We start from the raw sequence: 19,167 nt of genomic DNA on the forward strand, positions 1-19,167 counted from the left end.
TATCTTTAGATGAAATATATATTTATGTTCCTATGTTTTTCTCACTGATCAGCGTGGCCAGCGCTGTGAATGAGCTCTTCGCCTATATTCTTAGCGCGCTAATAATAAACCAGCCGCCAGGAGAGATGCCTGACTGAGCGGTAAGCACTCACTACTGGCAGGGGGTAGCTGTTATACAGTATATAGGGACAATTATATGGGCATAGATGACCTGTCCCCATGTGCTTGTTCACTGGGGGCATATGATAGATAGATAGATTTATATGTACTGGCTTTCAAGTGCTTTTATTGACAGGTAAAACCATTCGCTCTTTCGAGGCCGGAGACACTAAAGTCCCCATAACAGCAGTGGCCACAATGCCGCCTCCTTACTGCAGTGTGACATTTGGAAGTTCCGATTCTGTTCTACGTTTCATTGACCCCCGGAAACCTGGGCTTCAGGTACTAATGTATATGGTTTTATCTCACCTACTGTTTTTGCCCATGTTTGTTTTGATTATTGTCTTGATTTTCTTTATACCATTAATGATACATTTTAAAACGTCCAACTCCATGGATTTTTATTTATTTATTTTTTTACAGTAAAAAAAAAAAAAAAAAGTCAGCAGATCTGTACCCATGACACTGGCTGACCTGTTATATGTGCACTTAACAGCTGAAGGCATCTGTATTGGTCCCATGTTCATATGTGTCCACGTTGCTGAGAAAAATTAAGTTTTAATATAAGCAAATGAGCCTCTGGGAGCAATGGGGGTGTCACCGTTACACCTAGAGGCTCTTCTCTCTCTGCAATTGCAGCTCCCTCTGCACATTGATTGGCAGGGCCTGTCAGGCATGATCATGTTTTCAGTGCCTGCCCCTGTCAATCAAAGTGCGAGGCAGTTGCAGAATGAACACAGATGCTTCAGCTGCTAAGCGCACATGTAACAGGTCAGCCAGTTTCATAGGTACAAACCTGCTGACAGATGCACTTTAACAATAAAAATAACTAAAGGAGTTAATCTTGCCTTACCACTCCCCTGGCGCTCTGGTGCGGATGCCTTCAGCGACTGGCTGCAGCAGTCACGTGTTGACAAGTCACATCATCGCTGGAGCCCGGTAGGCAAAGATCAGTGGGTACCAGGGAAGCAATGGCACAGGAGTGACAGGGGATTGGTATGGTTTTCCTCTTTTTATTATTTTAAACTATTGTAAGGTATTTATTTTTTTATAGAACAGTCCTACTGTGGATCTCTGATTTTTCTGGATTTTCTCCTTATTTAAAGGAGTTGTCCAAGTCAAATAAAACTTTGGGCGGCCCCTGTAAATAGTCTGAAATAACTAAAGAATCGATACTCGTCCTTTCTCTTCCGCTTCTCCCTGTGCTGCACTGGTCCTCCTTATTGCTATTTGCTTTCCTGGCTGCAGTGGTGACGTCCTGTGTTCTGCTCAGACCAGTGATTGACTACATGGTGCTCTGTGTGCACAGAATGTCACCGCTGCAGCCAGGAAAGTGACATCTCTGGTGGGGAGGACCGGAGTACAGCGCGCGGAAGGAAAAGGGCAAGGTTTGATTTGTTATTTTAGACCATTTACAGAGGGTACACATGGTTTTTCTTTAACTCTGACAACCCCTTTAAAGATTATGACCACCTACAAACAAGCCCTGGGTTTAGTCTAATCCTGCAATCCTACTCCCTTGTTTGTAACCTGAATCCGTGGGGACACATAGATGTGCGTAGGGGCTGTAGACACTAAATGGTAGTACAGTGGTCCCTAAGGTTACAATATAAATTGTATGATGAAACCATTGTAACTTGCGTTGGTCCCAAAGCCCCAAAATAAGATAACATTTAAGATTCAAGAAAAACAAGCAAATAACTAAGACCGATGAAGCAAGTCCTTACATATAACAGTCAGGAATAGCTGCTGGAGGCCATAGATCACTATCTATGGTGAAGGCAGGGTCTTCTTCATACATAGCACACAGTGTAACAGAAAAATAAAACGGAGCTGTCCTCACCTGACAGCCAAAGGTGCAGCTCATCCTGGCACAGACAGAGGGCAGTACAGGACATGTAGTACCGCACTGTACAAGTGTTTTACCTGAGAAATGGCCACGTGGATTGGTGGGATCTGAGACTGGGAAAATATTGTACCCTGAGGCCATTGTATATTGTTAATCAGGACTATTTGAAGTTTCGAATTTTTTTTTTTTTTTTTTTTTTTTTTTTTTTTTTAGTTCGTTAGGAGAGTTTAAAAAGAATTGATTTGTGAAGGTGGACATAGCATTTAACACCAATGTAGGTGTAGGTAGGGGAGCTGTTGAACCGGGGAACCTGTATGCATTTCTGCACTAGTTTTGCAAAAAATAAAAATTAAAAGGTGCAACGCAAACACAGCTTACAGTATAGGTGAGTTACTCCTGCCTAGCGAGTCCTCGTGTATGATGTTTTATTATGTAGAGGACTAGAATATGTGTGAATTATGTTTCATTCCTACCAATGTTCATATGTTTGCCCCTCTTAGCATGAATTTAAGCTGGCCAGCCACCTGAATGCAGGACTTATCCGCTATCTGGCCGTCAGCCCAAATGGACGCAGCGTTGTTGCAGGCTATTCTTCTGGATTTATTATCCTGCTGGACACCAGGACTGGTCTGGTACTCAGAGGGTGGCCTGCACATGAAGGGGACATCCTGCAGATGAAGGTAACAGAAGTTCAGCTCGTTTTAAAAGCTCATGTGTACACCTCTTATTCCTCCTGTGAATATTTGGATTGTGACAGTTATATTTTCCGTCTGTGTGCTATCCGCGTGCGCAGCGAACTGCACGCTCACAGCGCGCCTCTGTTTTATCATGTGGACAGAAGATCCACTTTGAGAAACTCGGGGCATTCGTTATCCTGACACATGTCTTATGGACTCCTGGAGACCATTGGAGACAATTGTTTTACACCGACGCACCTCACTGCGTTTGAAAGATTTTTTAATTTTTTTTTTAAGGGTGGACCTACTCTCATCAGCTACAAGGTGGGGGACCCACAAGCTTGAGACATGTGTGAGGACCTCACTGTATCAGTCATTATGACATATCCAGTGGAAGTGCCGAAAATGTGCACGTGGGAAAACTGCTATAACTATTTTTGAACCAATTAGAAACAAACACGTGACCACACAGGTCACATATATCATAATATATATAAACTATTCTTGTCATTTCCGAGTGATCCTAACCATTATATCCCAGTAAAAACATATGAAAATATCAACAATAAGTGATAAGTATTGCCTGGGCAGACATAAAACCATTGCTTTCATTACATACTAGCAATGCTGATTAAATTGGGAGCTATAGTCTCATTTTCTACAGACACCGTCCAAACTTTGCAAATAAAGTGAAGTTTTATAAGGTCTATATTTTTTCAGACCAGATTGACCATAATGGGTCCTGCTGATTTTTATCATATACTGTGCACTACGGCTAACCGGCTCTTATGTGGATTGAACTGAGCAGTTTGTTTAAATAAAAAAGACAAGTGTCTGTGTGTGTCTTACCCAAGCCCTAGTAATGAGTAACTCTTCTTCATATTTACCTGCCCCATTGCTCGCTGTGATAGTTTGTTTAACCTGTTCTGAGTCAAGGTGAAATAATCAGAGCTTGTTTATTACTGTAAGGCGATGGTCCCTTGAAATTTGGATACAGGAGGATTTACTACGCTCTTTATACTAACCTGTTGTCAGAAAGTTTGTATATATACAGTGGCATGCAAAAGTTTGGGCACCCCTGGTCAAAATTACTGGTACTGTGAACAGTTAAGCAAGTTGAAGATGAAATGATCTCCAAAAGGCATAACGTTAAAGATGACACATTCCCTTTTGTATCTTAAGCAAAAATGTATTTTTTTTATTTTTATTTTTCATCTTTTACATTTTCAAAATAAAAAAAGAAAGAGGAAAAAAAGCCTGAAGCAAAACTTGTGGGCACCCTGCATGGTTAGTACCTAGTGGCACCCCCTTTGGCAAGTATCACAGCTTGTAAATGCTTTTTGTAGCCAGCCAAGAGTCTTTCTTTCAATTCTTGTTTGAGGTAATTTCATCCATTCTTTTAGTCCTGTGAGATTCCAAGGCCGTCTTGCATGTACTACTTTTTGAGGTCTATCTACATATATTCAATGATGTTCAGATCAGGGAACTGTGAGGGCCATGGTAAAACCTTCAGCTAGCTCCTTTTGAGGTAGCTTATTGTGGATATTGAGGTGTGTTTTAGGATCATTATCCATTTGTAGAGGCCATCCTCTTTTCGACTTCAGCTTTTTTTTTACGGTCAGTGTTATATTTGTTTCCAGAATTTGCAGGAATTTCATTGAATCCATTCTTCCCGCTACCCGTGAAATGTTCACTGTGCCATTGGCTGCAACACAAATCCAAAGCATGATTTATCCACCCCCATGTTTAATGGTTGGAAAAGGTGTTGTTGTTTTTTTTCCCCATGAAATTCTGTGCTTTTTTTTTTTTTTTTTCTCCAAACATACCTTTGCTCATTGTGGCTAAAGAGTTACATTTTAACCTCATCAGTCCACAGGACTTGTTTCCAGCATGCATCAGGCTTGTTGTTTCCAGCATGCAAACTTTGATGCTGAATTTTGTGGTGAGGAGAGTTTTTCTTCTGATGACTCTTTCATGAAGGCCGTATTTGTGCAGTTGTCTTTGAACAGTGTACCACAACTCCATAGTCTGCTGAAAGGGGTTATCCAAACCTGTAAACACCCCCGGAAATGCCTGGGTCTCCTCATACAGATGCATCTCCCTGTTGTGCAGATCACAACATCCGGCAATGGGGGGTGTAGCAACAGTGACCTGCCCCCTAGCGTCATGGGTGACATTACCGCTGCGGCTCTTGTGCCCCCCTATCCCCCCGCCCATGTCGCTGGATATTGTGATCTGCACAATGGGGAGATTCAGCGGGGGCCGTGCAGGCATGTCTGCTAGCGCTAGGCATCTAAAATCGCTATAGCGGGGCAAAGTAGCGATTTTAGATGTCTAGCGCTAGCAGTTGTTTGTTCTACAGTACGTCAGTGTTGTATAACTGACTACGTCATATACAGAGAGCAGTAATAGGAGGATATTGCGGGGAGCGCACACCTGAGATCCTTCTCTGCAGTGAGTTATATTTTGGGAAATAGCGCTTGCTAATTTTAATTGTGCATACTCTTATAGTTTAAATTACACAGCTTTTTTTTATTTTTATTTTTTTTTATTGGATTTTAATGTATAACATTCTTTGACCATTTAAGATCATGTACAACATATCAAGACTGCATTAACAGAAGGATATTCGCATTAGTACAAGGAATCACATAGCGACAGTGAAGTCACAATTATTCATATATAAAACAATCTTTGGCGTAGTATACATAGTACAATCTTGAAGCACATTGAAAAATAACATAAATATGGTTGGGTGGGGGAGTAAGGGTAGCAAGGGGGGGGGGGGAGGGAGGAGGATGAAAGCTACATCTCAGTTCCCTCAACTAATGGGTTTTGTGTCCTCTATAGAAAAAATGGATATATATGCAGGACTAGAAGGTAAAATGCTTTGTACTTGAAGCTGTTGAATTAGGGTGTTTGAAAACCAAGGAATTCCTGCCATGGCTGTCAAATTACCTCAAATTTTGGTGGAGTACGTTTTTCCCCAGTGTGCTAACTGTTCCAGTTGGCAGAACTGGTCTCCCCTATTTGTCCAATGTTGAATTGAGGGAGGATTTGCCTGCTTCCATGAAGTAGCTATTAGTAATCTAGCCGTAGCTAGTAATATGTGACCCAGTATTTGAGTGTTTTTGGACCTTTGAAATCGTTAAATAAACCAAATAAACACATTTTTGGAGATACCGGGATTGTCTTTTTACAAAGATTGGATAACGTATCCCATATTTCGGTCCAATATACTGTGATTTTAGGACAGGTCCACCAAATATGACCATAGGTGCCAACTGCACGATTGCATCTCCAGCAAATGGAACTAACATCCGGAAACGTTTGATGGAGACGCAACGGCGTGTAATACCGTTGAGTCAGTAATTTGTAGCTGTTTTCCTGCAGCCTGACACACCTGGACACCCTGGTGAAGTTTGATAATACAATAGGAAAATTCCCAAGAGGAAATAAAGGGGTATTTTTGGGGGACCATGAGACAGACTAGAGCATTATATAATTTGGATTTTTTTTTTGAGGGGTCTCTAATTTGTAAAGCTAGTGTCTCAAAAACTGATAACTGTCTATGGTTTTGGGAGGAATTACTAGTTGCGTTTTAACAAATTATAAAATGTGACCTAATTGAAAGGTGGAGAGAGACTTTACTGATGGTTTTTCTCTTAAGCTCTTATATGAGGGGATGTCTGTCTTCTGGGCAAAGGGACAGAAGGGTGATATTCAATGATTTCGCTGTGTCTGTAGACAATGTAGACGGTATCCAGCTCACCTGCTGTCTCTATCCCCATACAGCATCAGCATCACCTTGGTGTTCCCACGAGATCATCTACGCGTTTCGAACAAACATGTTCTCATTTCACTGTGTCTGTTGGCGTTGCCCAAAAGTTTGGTGATGAAGCACAAAGTACATCTCTTATTTGCATAAGAAGTAGGTGATGAGGTGCTAATTTTTTTAGAAACTTAGATTCAATCCATGTTTTTATCGCATAATGGGTTAATGGTTCGTAGCAGTATACGAACTAAAGAGCGGTCTAGGAATAAGAGAGCGCAATGGGATGTTTGACATATCATTTTCCATAGTTATGTCAATTTGTCCCTCCGGGGACCGGAGCCAATCCGGCATCTAGAGCAGATAATTGCCTTATGGTAAATTATATAGATCCGGGATTCCCAGGCCTCCCCTTTTTAGGTTGTTGAATTAAATACTTATGAGGTAGCCTGGGTCCCATAAGAAGGACGCGAAGACACTTTGTAAACGTTTGAAGAACGCTCGTGGGATAGGGATTGGTAGAGCTTGTAAATAATACAGCACCTGGGGGAGCTAAATTGTTTTAAGAAGAGTCTTTTGTTCGAACCAGGAAATGAAAGGTATTTCCCAGGATCCTAGCATGTCCTCCAGAGTCTTCGGCAGGCCCTGAAGGTTAGCTGCAAATAAAGATGAGAAATCTGGGGTGGTTTTTATTCCCAGAAACACTATCGATTCTGTAGTCCATTGTAATGGAGTTATTTGTTGTAGGCTCTCTTGCAGTCGCGGGGCAATGGAGACATTAAGATCTATCGACTTGGAGAGATTTACTGAGAAATTAGATAGGCTGCCGAAGACCTGGAGGAGTGACATAATCGCAGGGAAAGTTTGTTCTGGATTTGCGACAAATAATAAAACGTCGTCAGCGAATGCTGCTAGTTGATGTATATGGGTACCTACTGGGACTCCTCTGATAGTCTAAAAGCCTGCAGAAGATGTTCTATGACTAGGACAAATAGCAATCGGGACATCGGGCAACCCTGGCACGTTAGATATATCGAACGGGGGAGAAAGAGTACAGTTTACCAAGACCCGTGCCGTTGGGTTCCTGTACATAGCCTTACTCCATTAATAAAAGGAGCAGGAATACCAAATTTTGACAGTACCTGTGACATAAATAACCAATCTACTTTGTCAAACGCCTTTTCGGCATCTCTGCTTAATAAGGCTTAGGGCAAGGCTGAGCTTTTGGATATTTGTAGAAGTTGGATCACTCTTGCGATATTGGTTTTCCCCTCCCTTCCGGGAACGAACCCCACTTGTTCTGATGATATGAGGTCTGGCAGAAAGACTTTCCATCTGTTTGCCAGCATTTTTGCATATAACAAGATCATTATTAAGGAGAGGGATCGGACGGTAATTTGAGCATAAGGAGTGGTCCTTATATGGTTTGGGAATAATGGAGATTTGAGCTGAGCATTTCTTTAGAGAGAGGCTGACCTTTTAGCGCTGCATTGCAGACTTCTAACAAATGCGGTAATAGTATAGTTTTAAATGAGTTGTAGTAATGTATAGGCAAACCATCTGGACCAGGGCTTTTATTTGTGGGTGACTCTTTTAGGGCCGTTTGCAATTCTGGAAGGGAAAATGGGAGTTTTATTTTTTGAGCTTGTTCAGGTTTCAAAGAGGGGAGATTTACTGTATTGAGCCAATTTTGAATTTGCTGGATTTTGTCGTCTTGCTGCAAAGGCGACAGTGGTTTCTGTAAATGATATAATTTACTATACTATTGACAAAGCTTTTCGCTATTAGGTCTGTTTTACGGTATTCCTGTGAGCTTGGAGATTTAATGGAAATAAAGGAGGCTACTTTCCTCTTCTTTATTTGGGATAATAGTATTTTCCATACTTTATTGCCATAGGCATAATATTTATATCGGGTAGTTAAAAATAGCTTAGCGATTTGAGTATTTAACATATTTTTTTAATTCCGCTCTCGGCGTCCAGGCGTGTCAGGACATCGTTTGCTAAGAATTTTTTTGTGTTGTGATTCTAAGGATGAATTCTGCAATGAGAGATCCTGAATTTTTGCTTGTCTTTGCTTTTTGACATGTGTCCCTAAAGCAATAAGGTGGCCTCTCATAACAAATTTGTAAGCATGCCATAACACTGAGTCTGAGATGTCATGGGGTTCATTTAATCAGAAGTATTCCTCCAGTTGACCAGCTATTTTAGTAGTATGTGGTCCGCTTATCAGAGTTTCATTTAGACGCCATCTAAACTCTGATTTCTGCATTGCAGGAATTACAATGGTGAAAAAAACAGGGGCGTGATCAGATATAAGTATGCTTCCGATATGTGAGGAGATGGTGTTGAAAAGAGTGTATTGGAAAGAAAATGTAATCCAGTCTTTGGTAGGAATGGTGAGCTACTGAAAAAGAAGTGTAGTCTTTTTCATTTGCGTACATTGCTCGCCACGCGTCCACTAATCCTTGAGATGAGAGAGCATTTTTAACCTTGCGCAGGGATGATAAAGACCTGGCAGAAGACCCAGTCGAACAGTCTAGACCTGGGACTAGAGCCACATTAAAATTACCTCCTAGCATAATTGTCCCTTCGGCGAAGTCGCTAAATTTAGCAATGGCCTGACTGAGCCGGGGCGCTTGTGCAGTGTTAGGTGCATAAACATTTCCAAAGGTAAACATCTGAGGACCTATAGTACCCTTGACAAAGATATATCTACCTTCCTCGCCAACCATCGTCACATGATGTACAAAGGGAATCTTTCAATGAAAGGCTATACTGACTCCTTTCGTTGCTGTACGAGGTGAAGGATTATGTTATGTTACTAAGTCCTTGTATAGCGCGCTAGAGGAACTCAATCCGATCGAAGCGCTTGTCGACGGCTATATTGGTGGGCCCCTACGTCATCCTACACAAAAAGCCAGGTCTTAACCAACTTCCTAAATTCCAGGTAATTTGATGTTGTTCTAATGTGTTCTGGGAGGGAGTTCCAGATCTTGGGGGCCAATACTGAGAAACGTCTGTCCCCCCTTGTCTTGAGGCGGGTTCTTGGCACCGACAGAAGGGAGGCTGAGGTGGATCTCAGTTCTCTAGGAGGATGGTGACGTGTTATCTTTTGTTGCAGGTAGATGGGACCTGTTTTGTAGAGAACTGCACTCTCTTTCACTGGGAGCCAGTGACGAGCCTAATGTGGCATTTATGTTAGAATGACTCTTACCCATTCCTTGACAGGGTCTTTTTATTTTGGTTCAGATAGAAATGTCGGATTGCTGAAAAACTCAGCGTGTAGTTATATAAATTAATACAGGTGTGGTTAGATTCGGACTGACCCACAGGGAAACTGGGGAATCCCCGGTGGGCCCCCTTCCCTCCACCCCTTGCATAAATGGCAAATGCAAAAGTAGACTGACTGCACTACATGCGAATAAGCAGCTTAAAGGGGTTCTGCACTTTTTTTTAAACACCCAGGACTCCCGCCGATCAGCTGTTTGAGAAGGCAGCGGCGCTCCAGCAGCGCCGCGGCCTTCTCACTGTTTACCGCTGGCCCAGTGACGTCACGACTAGTATCAACTAGTGTGGCTGGGGCTAAGCTCAATTTAAGTGAACAGAGCTTAGCCCCACAACGTCACTGGGCCAGTGGTAAACAGTAAGAGGGCCGCGGCGCTGCTGGAGCGCCGCTGCTTTCTCAAACGGCTGATCAGCGGGGGTCCCGGGTGTCGGACCCCCCGCCCCCCCGATCAGATGCTGATGATTTATCCAGAGGATAGATCATCAGTTAAAACAAAGTGCAGAACCAAATTAAAGAATCTCAACCAGCCTATGCGTCCGCATAAAAAAACTGGGTAAATTATTTAAGATGCATTATATAACTGGGTAAATTATTTAACTTTATTATTGTAGATGCATCAGGTGGTGAAGACTTCTAGGCCCAGAGGCTCACCAGTCAGTTTCGTTTTTCCCCTGGGACCTGCCTTCTCGAAGTTGCTGCAGGGAATCTATGATCCATTATCTTGTAGTGTCTTACTACTGCATGCTGCTGTGTGAGTAGATAATATTTGCATGTAGCTGTACATTGGGCCCCAGAATTAATTTTACTGGCGGGCCCTGGGCATCTAGTCTGACACTGGGTGTGATCTGATTAGACGCTTGATCTTGCCACAAGATGGTGTAAAAATGATTCCCCCAAAGCCTCATAAAAAGGCCCTCAGAGGCTACTTTTGGGTAGTTTACTTCTTGGTAAGAGGCCGTTGATTACAAGACATATCACTACGATACATTCAAAGATATTTTGCCTATTTGACAGACTTTGAGAGGGGCGCATCATTTGACGGAGAGAAGCAGGATAATCATTTTTGATGAATTGCCCACCATCTAGGCCGTTTTGACCTAGCTAGGTGTAGGGAGCAGTGGTTATGTGATGGCCACTATCCACCATCCAGACACAGGTGTCGCCTTCATTACTCATGCCTGTCTCTGCTCGGACCATTTCCAGGCACTTTGCAGAAGGAAATTTGGTATCGTGACACCCATTGTTTTCTGCCATTGACCGTCAGCCACTATCGTATTCGTTTGCAGTGGTATCGTGAATGAGAAACCTGGACTGCTGTGGACTCAAACTGTATTGTCTTTATTGACAAATCCAGGTCCTGCTTCGGATAACACGACGGTTGGGTTTGAGTTTGGATGTCACGGTCACTCCCAGTCTAGGTGTTAGAAGGTCGGAGAGGCTGCCTGCACATGATGTCATCTGACAGTCTCTTTTTAATTTCACTTTGTTGTTGATGGTAATGACCACACCTCTAGTCAGGTGCAGCATAGTGGTCATTACTATTTAAGTCTGGCTACTCCCTTCAATCCTTGCGGTGTATAGCTTTATTTGCAAGTGGAAGAGCTGGTGTGTGTTGTCTCCTCTGGTGTTCCTGCTTATTCTTCTACTTCAGGAGTGTCTCATTCTTTTGTATTTGTTTTGTGTTGTTTCCCCTGCCTTCTGGTATCTGGTCTGAGTCAAGACCCCTGTTCCTTCAGCTGAAGGATCGGGTCGTCTTTGGGCCCCATCATTACCTCAGGGCATTACAGGGTAGTCAGGCTTTAGGTTCCAGTGCATGAATGGTCCTACCACTGAGGTCCGTTCATTCGTTTAGCAGTCAGGGCTACGGTTAGGGTTCATTAGGTGGTGACCTTTTTCCTCTCCCTAACTTCTAGGCCAGATACCCCCCCCCCCCCTCTTTTGTTTGGTGTGGTGTTCCCTCCCACACCTCGTTGTGACAATGGAGGCCTTGTGGTGAGCGTCTCAATCCTGTCTTTGCTGTGGAGGGATACACTGCTCTAACTGCTGGTGTGATCATGTGGGGAGCCATCACATACACCAGTCGGTCACCTCTAGTAGTGATACGAGGGACACTAACAGCTCAGCAATGTGTCCAGGACATCCTGTGACCACACTTCCAGTTGGCTTTTTTTCAGCAGGATAATGCTCGCCCACACAAAGCAGGGGTTTCCTATAAATGTTTCTGCCAGATTGCAACGGTTCCTGCCCAGTCGTCAGAGTTATTGGGAATCAAGCGTTTATGGGACCAACTGGGACGCCAGCTTCAGCAACCTACGACTGTGCAGGATCTACAAGTCCAGCTGCATCATCTGTGGACAAATGTGCCACAGTATACCATAATGAGCCTGCATACCGCCTAACATTTAAGAAGGCCAAAGAGGAACAGTATCAGCAGTCCTTTCCTGGATTGTGAAGCAGGGAGCTGGTGGCTCCTTGCTTCACCATTGCATTCAAGGATGCAGACAGTCGAAAATGGAACATACCTCAGAGATCCCGAGACAACCCCCAAAACCAGGGACTGTTTTGCCAGATTTAGAATGGTTAGGAGGTAGAGGTAAGGGAACCTGTATGCCTCCATGCCCAACCATATCTCCTCTTGTATCCAGGCTAGAGGCAGCCCAACAGGGAAGCGCAACCTCCTTGTACAGTTGTTCCCAATAAACTTATCCTTTTGCTCTAATGTAATGACTTAATGATATCATTATTAAATTCATACATAAAGTATAATTCGATTCTAAAAACTCAGCCTTGATTTTGTTATTTTTTTGTGTGTATGTATATATATTATTTCTCATTCTGACCCACAGACCTGGTACTTCGTGTTCAGCATGAAATGACGAAGGATATTTCACTAAAGCAATCATTTTATGTTTGGTTTGTGAACATCTCATTCTGGTAAATGTTCATTTCTCAATCAAAAGATATTGAGATTGAATCATTTCTCGTTTCCAAGTTTCAAACCATGGCAGAATAAATGTCTAATGCTCCATATAAGCTACATCGAGAGTTTCCACATTAGAGGGTGATCCACAGGCTTTCAGATAACCGTAGGAAATGTAACATTCTCCAAGCCCCCTTGTTTATTTGCTGATCATTCCTTCAAGTAACACTCTTAAAGGGGTATGTTGGATCCATGAAATGCATGATCTATCCTCCGGGTAAGTCATTCGTTTCAGATTGACTATGACACTCATGCGAGCGCTGCATCATCATCCGTGTTTACTTGCATGCCATCTACATTGTAGTAATGGTGCATTCAAGTGTCCGACAGATGAAGCTGTAATTACACTAAATTACCACTTCAGTGTAGACAGTTTGCAGGTAAACCTTGCAAAGGATGCAGCACTTGCAAGAGTGCTGCAGCCACTTCAAGCAGCTGATCGGCAGGCTGCTGAGTCCGACCCTCACCCATCTGATATTGATGACCTATCCTGATGATAGGTCATCAATATCATGAAACCAGAATACCTCTTTAAATGGGTACATTATATGCATTGCTCACCTCACCGATCCTTTGTCGCTCCTGTTCCAACACTTAACAGGTCTCTGCTTCCTGGTCCAGCATGACACAAAGGAAATGGCAGGAGATGACACTTAGTGTATCACTGGCCACAGTGGTGACCTGTCTTATCCAGCGATTTGGCTGAGCGGGCATTTCCTGGCATTTATAGTCAGGGCAGAGAAGAGGCACAGTCATAGAGCAGTTGTTCCTCAAAGAAGCTAGCCTAACGTTAAAAGGTTGTCCAGCCCTTTATTAAGTGATGGCTTATGTTCAGGATAGGTCATTACTAGCTGATTGTCTGGGGTATGAGAATTCGGACCCGCACCAATCAGCTGTTTGGGTGTAGCTGTGGCTATGGAACCACACCGCACCATCAACTGTGTAGTGGAGGGAGCTTATCACTACATTGCAATAAGTGGGAACAGAGCTGCAGTTAAAGCTCTGCCCACACAATTGACAAAGCTATATAGTTCTGGTACCATATCTACACCCGAACAGCTGATTGGCAGGGGTACGGGGTGTCAGACCCCCACCAATTAGCTAGTGGTGGCCTATGCTGAGGATAGGCAGTCACTTAGTAAAAGCTGGCCAACCCCTTTAAATTTATAAAATATGTAAAGTAAAAACAATTATATTACATAGTTACATAGGCTGAAAACTACTGTTCCATCAAGTTCAGTCAGTTGTACATCACTCGTTGCGGTGTTTTTTTTTTTTTGAGGTATGACTTTTCATAATTCAACCACTCTAACAGTAAAGAATCCTGTCCTTATAGCTGTATTAATCACATTTCATCTTTGAAATGCATAAATCCTGTCCCAGTTCTTTGTATTGACAACATATATATTTATACATGTAAATGAGATCACCTATGTGGGGCATCTCCCCCCCCCCCCCCCCCCCCAAGCTGAACAAGCCCAATTTTTCAAAACTTTCATTATGAGAGACCTTTCAGCCTATGTATTAATTTAGTTGTCCACATGTGAACCAGCTCCACTTTATCCATTTTACAATGTGGAGCCCAAAGACAATACTAAAATATTTTTATTTAAGAGTTTCAAATGTATTAGTGGTAAAAATCCAACTTTAAAAGATATAGGACAGCATTGAATAGGCAAACAGACGTGTCCTGCTGCCCTTTGCGATGCAGTCATACTTCCATAGACTGATGGCAGTGTAGAACACACCGGAGGAGGGTTTCTGAAGGATAGTCGGAATCTGTCTGTTCCAGTACTCCAGTCTACTGTGACCAATCCCCACCTTGGCCTCAGCCCTTGTGGCAGCCGCCCAGCACACTCCCAGTTCTCTGATTTGTAACTGGACCAGCCATCAACTGTTTAGAGATGCTCCACTGTCAGTTCACAAAAGCTGTTGTCGTGGCCTGCCTGTCATCCGCTTAGCTACAACACTTGAATCCAGTAACTTTTTTTTTTTTTAGGACACCTGAATGTAAAGTATAGCATTTTTGTCATAAATCCTTCTCAACTCCACTTCAGGCTTTTTTGTCCACATCACCACAGTATAAATTATTTTCCTTATGACCGACCGATACACATTTGATTTTGCAGTTTGCTTCACTGACTTCTTCTCTGTCTTGCAGGCATCAGATGGAAACATCATTGTTAGCTCCTCCTCAGACCATTCCCTCACTGTCTGGAAGGAGCTTGAGCAGAAACCCTTACATCAGTTCAAGTCGAATTCTGATCCAATTCATGCTCTTGATCTGTACGGCAGTGAGATAATAACCGGGACCGTGGCTAATAAAATTGGCATCTACTCTTCTCTCGACTCCTCAACACAGCCAAACAGCACAACCAAACTCAGCTCGGAGAACTTCAAGGGGACCTTAACTAACTTGGCTGTCTTACCTACCAAGAGACTACTTCTCCTGGGCTCTGACAATGGAGTAGTCCGGCTCCTGGCATAATAGTCATTGAAGTTTGGGAAACCTCTGTAACAATAATGTAAAACTTTCTTCAAAAAGCCATAGACCTGTTACTCTCTAGTGTTCATAGTAGTCCTAGTAAGACCAGCAAGCATTCTGTTGGAAGTCCAGGTGGCATATCTACCCATGAAGTATTAAACAGGAGGTGCTTCTAGCATGGAAGAGATGGCATACAGACACCTGGACCTTTTACTATTTATTTAAGTCAATGTAAAATCTAATTGTACTACTACATCAAAATTCCTGATTATGTACTATACATCATGGCGCTGCCTACACAAATGCAATGCTGGCCATTTTCTACGTTAGAGGAAAGCCAGCGTTGTGTTCAGGAGCTGAGAGGACGACCAGTATCTGTTTAGTTTGCACTTTAAATGATTCCCTTGAAATATGCATAGCGTATTTTATATGAATTGTATGAATTGGTCTGCTTTATCAAAACTGCTTGCCCATAATAGACACCAATCAGAGGTCAGATTTCATTTGTCTCATTTTTCAGGAGAATTGAAATCTGCAGTGTGATTGGTTGCTATGGGCCTTAAGACCACATTTCACTTCAGGCACTTTTGATAAATATGGTCCAGTTTCTATGGTTTGGAGGTATTTTACATAAAATGTAGCGGCAATTCCCTAACATTGTATTATGGTTTGAAAGGGGTTCTCTGGGGCTTTACCTAAATTCTCTGTTAAAACTAACCTGTTGAAGGGAGTACTTACCCCTCCTTTGCGCTGACAATTCTGCAATCTTGCCTGTGATCATGTGACCGCCCGATGGGCAGTGGGCTCTTCCACTGAGGTCTTGACCAGACGTGCACCTGTGTCTCCCTGTTCAACTGCATGTGCGTTATGCAGCTGAACAGGGAGACACAGTAGCACGTCTGGTCAAGACTAGCGGAAGAACCTAAAGCCAGTCACAGCCTGCAGCCAGATTCAGCGGTGAGACAGAAGGGTAAGTACAGCTGAAACATTCTTCCTTCCACAGGTTAGGCTACTTTCACATCTGCGGCAGGGGATCAGCAAAAAAACGCATCCGGTCAATAATACAACCATTCGGAACAGATCTGGTTGTATCATCTCCAAAAAGAACGTGTCAGAAGAAACGGATCTGTCTTGATCTAATGATCAAGACGGATCCGTTTCTTCTGACACGTTCTTTCCCATTATGCACACAAAATTACTGCTTTCCGCTGTTTTGTGTCTGCCATGGGATCGGAATGCATTCTGGTGCACTCCATTTCAGTTTGTTCAGTTTTGTCTCCATTGATAATGAATGGGGACAAAACTGATGCGTTTTCCTCCGGTTTTGAGATCCTCTGTCTGATCTCAAAACCGGACAAGAAAACGCAGATGTGAACATAGCCGTAGCTGAAACAGAGAGTTTAGGTAAATCTCCGAAGATCCCCTTCAAAGGGGTTGGCCGTTTTCCTATATTGATGACATATCCTCAGGATAGGTGGTGGTCTGACTTCCCCGCATTCAGCTGATCGGGTGCTGGGAGTCGGACTCCCAACAATGTGATATTGATGACCTATCCTGACAGTAGGTCATCAGTATAGGAAACTGGCCAACCCCTTTAAGTGCAAATAGAGTAGGACAACTGGAAATATTCTAGATTTACTGCCACCTCTCTCAGGCTATTTGTCAAGACAATAGCTGCCCTTGGGTGTTTTTGGACCACCATAGCCAGGTTTACCCAGGGCACTGTATGACTTCTACATATAAAAAACCTCCACCAGTCAAATGTAAAACGCATAGAACATTATGAAGTTACGATTCGTACCATGGAGTACATAGTTAGAGCCGCTGATATATATTTCTGATATATATTTTTGTAACTGCAATATGATTAATCTTCTTCCATTCAAAAGCAAAGATACAATGTAAGGCCTCTTTCATCTGACCGTTTTTTTTTTTTCCCGTTTACGGGCCGTTTTTTGCGTTCCGTATACGGTCTGTGTATAGAACAATTCATTTCAATGGTTCCCCCAAAAAAACGGAATACACTCAGTATGCATTCCATATTTCAGTTTTTTTGTTCCGTTGAAAGATAGAACATGTCCTTTTATTGCCTGCAAATCACGTTCCGTGGCTCTATTCAAGTCAATGGGTCCGCAGAAAAAAAAATAAAATAAAAAAACAGAATACATACGGAAATGCATCTGTATGTTTTCCGTATCCGTTCCATTTTTGCGGAACCATCTATTGAAAATGTTATGCCCAGCCCAATTTTTTCTATGGAATTACTGTATACTGTATATGCCATACGGAAAAACGGAACAGAAATGGAAACACTACGGAAACAAAAAAAACTGAACAACGGATCCTTGAAAAAACAGACTGTAAAACACTGAAAAAGCCATACGGTCGTGTGAAAGAGGCCTAAAGGGAATACCTCCAGCATGTCCTTGAGTATTCAGGGTTTAGTGTTCCGAACAGCCATTGCTGCATCATTAATTAGTTAAAGAACATATAAATTACCAGAGATGAAGCCAAGGACAGTACATCTGCCTTCACTGTGCATACGCTGCATATGCACCCAGAGCTATCTCCAGTAATTTCCATGTTCTTTCATTTCTGGTGGCAATGGCTGCTTAGGAACACTAAACCCCAAGCACATATGGACATGCTGCTGATTGCTAGTCTCATCATGGGAATATTTTTAGCTCTCATCTGCTCATACATGAAGGAGATTTAATATGCTAAATGTGCCAGAATTCAGGCTCCGTTTGTGACAAAAAATTGCCTTTACAGTGATTTAGCTGCTTGTGGCTAAATCACTGCTGAAGCCAGTCACGGGCTGGAGTGATGCATCTGACCATGCCCATGCACTGCCGCAATAAAACAGTGTGGGGACCAGAAGATGGAGACAGCAGTATTCATCTTCTATTTCAGGGGCGGACTGCGGGCATGACCTAAAATATATAGTAATTATTACCAGAAAACCCCTTTAAGCACAATAATAAATCTCCATCATCTATTAGTCCAAAAACGCATTTACATTTAGGCTGTGTTCACACGGATAGGTTTATGTTCCTTATTGACAGCTAGAAAATTGTATTTTTTTTATGCTATGTTTTCCTGTAACAAACTGACACACTCAATGTAAGGGCTCATACACATGGCTGTTTGTTTGTTCCGCATCCGATCCGCTTTTTTTTTTCATGCGGATCGGAATGGACCCATTTATCTCAATTGGGCCGCAAACTATGCGGACAGCACATCTGTGTGCAGTCCGTATCTCCTTTCTGCGGCCTTGCAAAAAAAAATAATAGTAATAGAACATGTCCTACTTATTCTTGCAGACGCAAATAGGACTTTTCTATAAACAGGAGGAAAAAGAAGGCATGCTCACAGCTGGCATCCGTGATTTGTGGACTGCAAAACACAGCCTTGTGCACGTCTGTCATGATCTCTTACACAATGGCTTCGTTATTGCCAGTATAGTCCTAGTGCAACAGAAGCCATGAGGCTGGTGTGGACACAGTCTAAGTTTTTAGTCCTTTTTGTTTTCTTTTCTTTTTTATATGGATCATTGTGTACATTCCTAAACTGCATCGTGAACGTAGCCGTATACAGTCAGAAGATTCTACTGGAAATTGCTGTTTATGCAATTGTCTTATGTAAAATGCCACCAGATTGTACGTAGGATTCCCACAACTTCTTCAATCATGCCATAAGAGACGTTAGACATCTCGAGCAGTAAACCTTTTATGCACCCTCATGAATTATAATGATGTATATATTGTGTTTGGAAATGCAAGCCTGAGCATCTCAGGAAATATATATACTATCCTCAGGCTGCATGCCCTCCTTTTACAACTTACAGATGGATGATTTTCTACTTTTTTCCATGTGCACCCTCCAGTTGCATCACACATTGTGCTTGGTAACCAGAGGAAGTTTGGCTTGTGAAGCAAGTTGTGGCTTCCCTTTTCT

At 42.6% G+C, this 19,167-nt stretch overlaps 1 protein-coding gene across 1 annotated transcript in view; it reads left to right on the forward strand.

The window, feature by feature from the left end:
- WDR81 (WD repeat domain 81) overlaps positions 1-17,220 on the forward strand; it is a 69,400-nt gene extending 52,180 nt beyond the window's left edge. The window contains exons 9-11 of the mRNA XM_044283878.1: positions 296-441; positions 2,509-2,688; positions 14,887-17,220. Coding sequence (XP_044139813.1) covers positions 296-441; positions 2,509-2,688; positions 14,887-15,213 — 653 coding nt within the window. The 3' untranslated portion in view covers positions 15,214-17,220. The remainder of the gene's footprint in view (positions 1-295; positions 442-2,508; positions 2,689-14,886) is intronic.
- Positions 17,221-19,167: the final 1,947 nt, after the last annotated feature.

Source organism: Bufo gargarizans, chromosome 3 (assembly GCF_014858855.1).
Source record: "Bufo gargarizans isolate SCDJY-AF-19 chromosome 3, ASM1485885v1, whole genome shotgun sequence".
NCBI classification, from domain to species: Eukaryota; Metazoa; Chordata; class Amphibia; order Anura; family Bufonidae; genus Bufo; species Bufo gargarizans.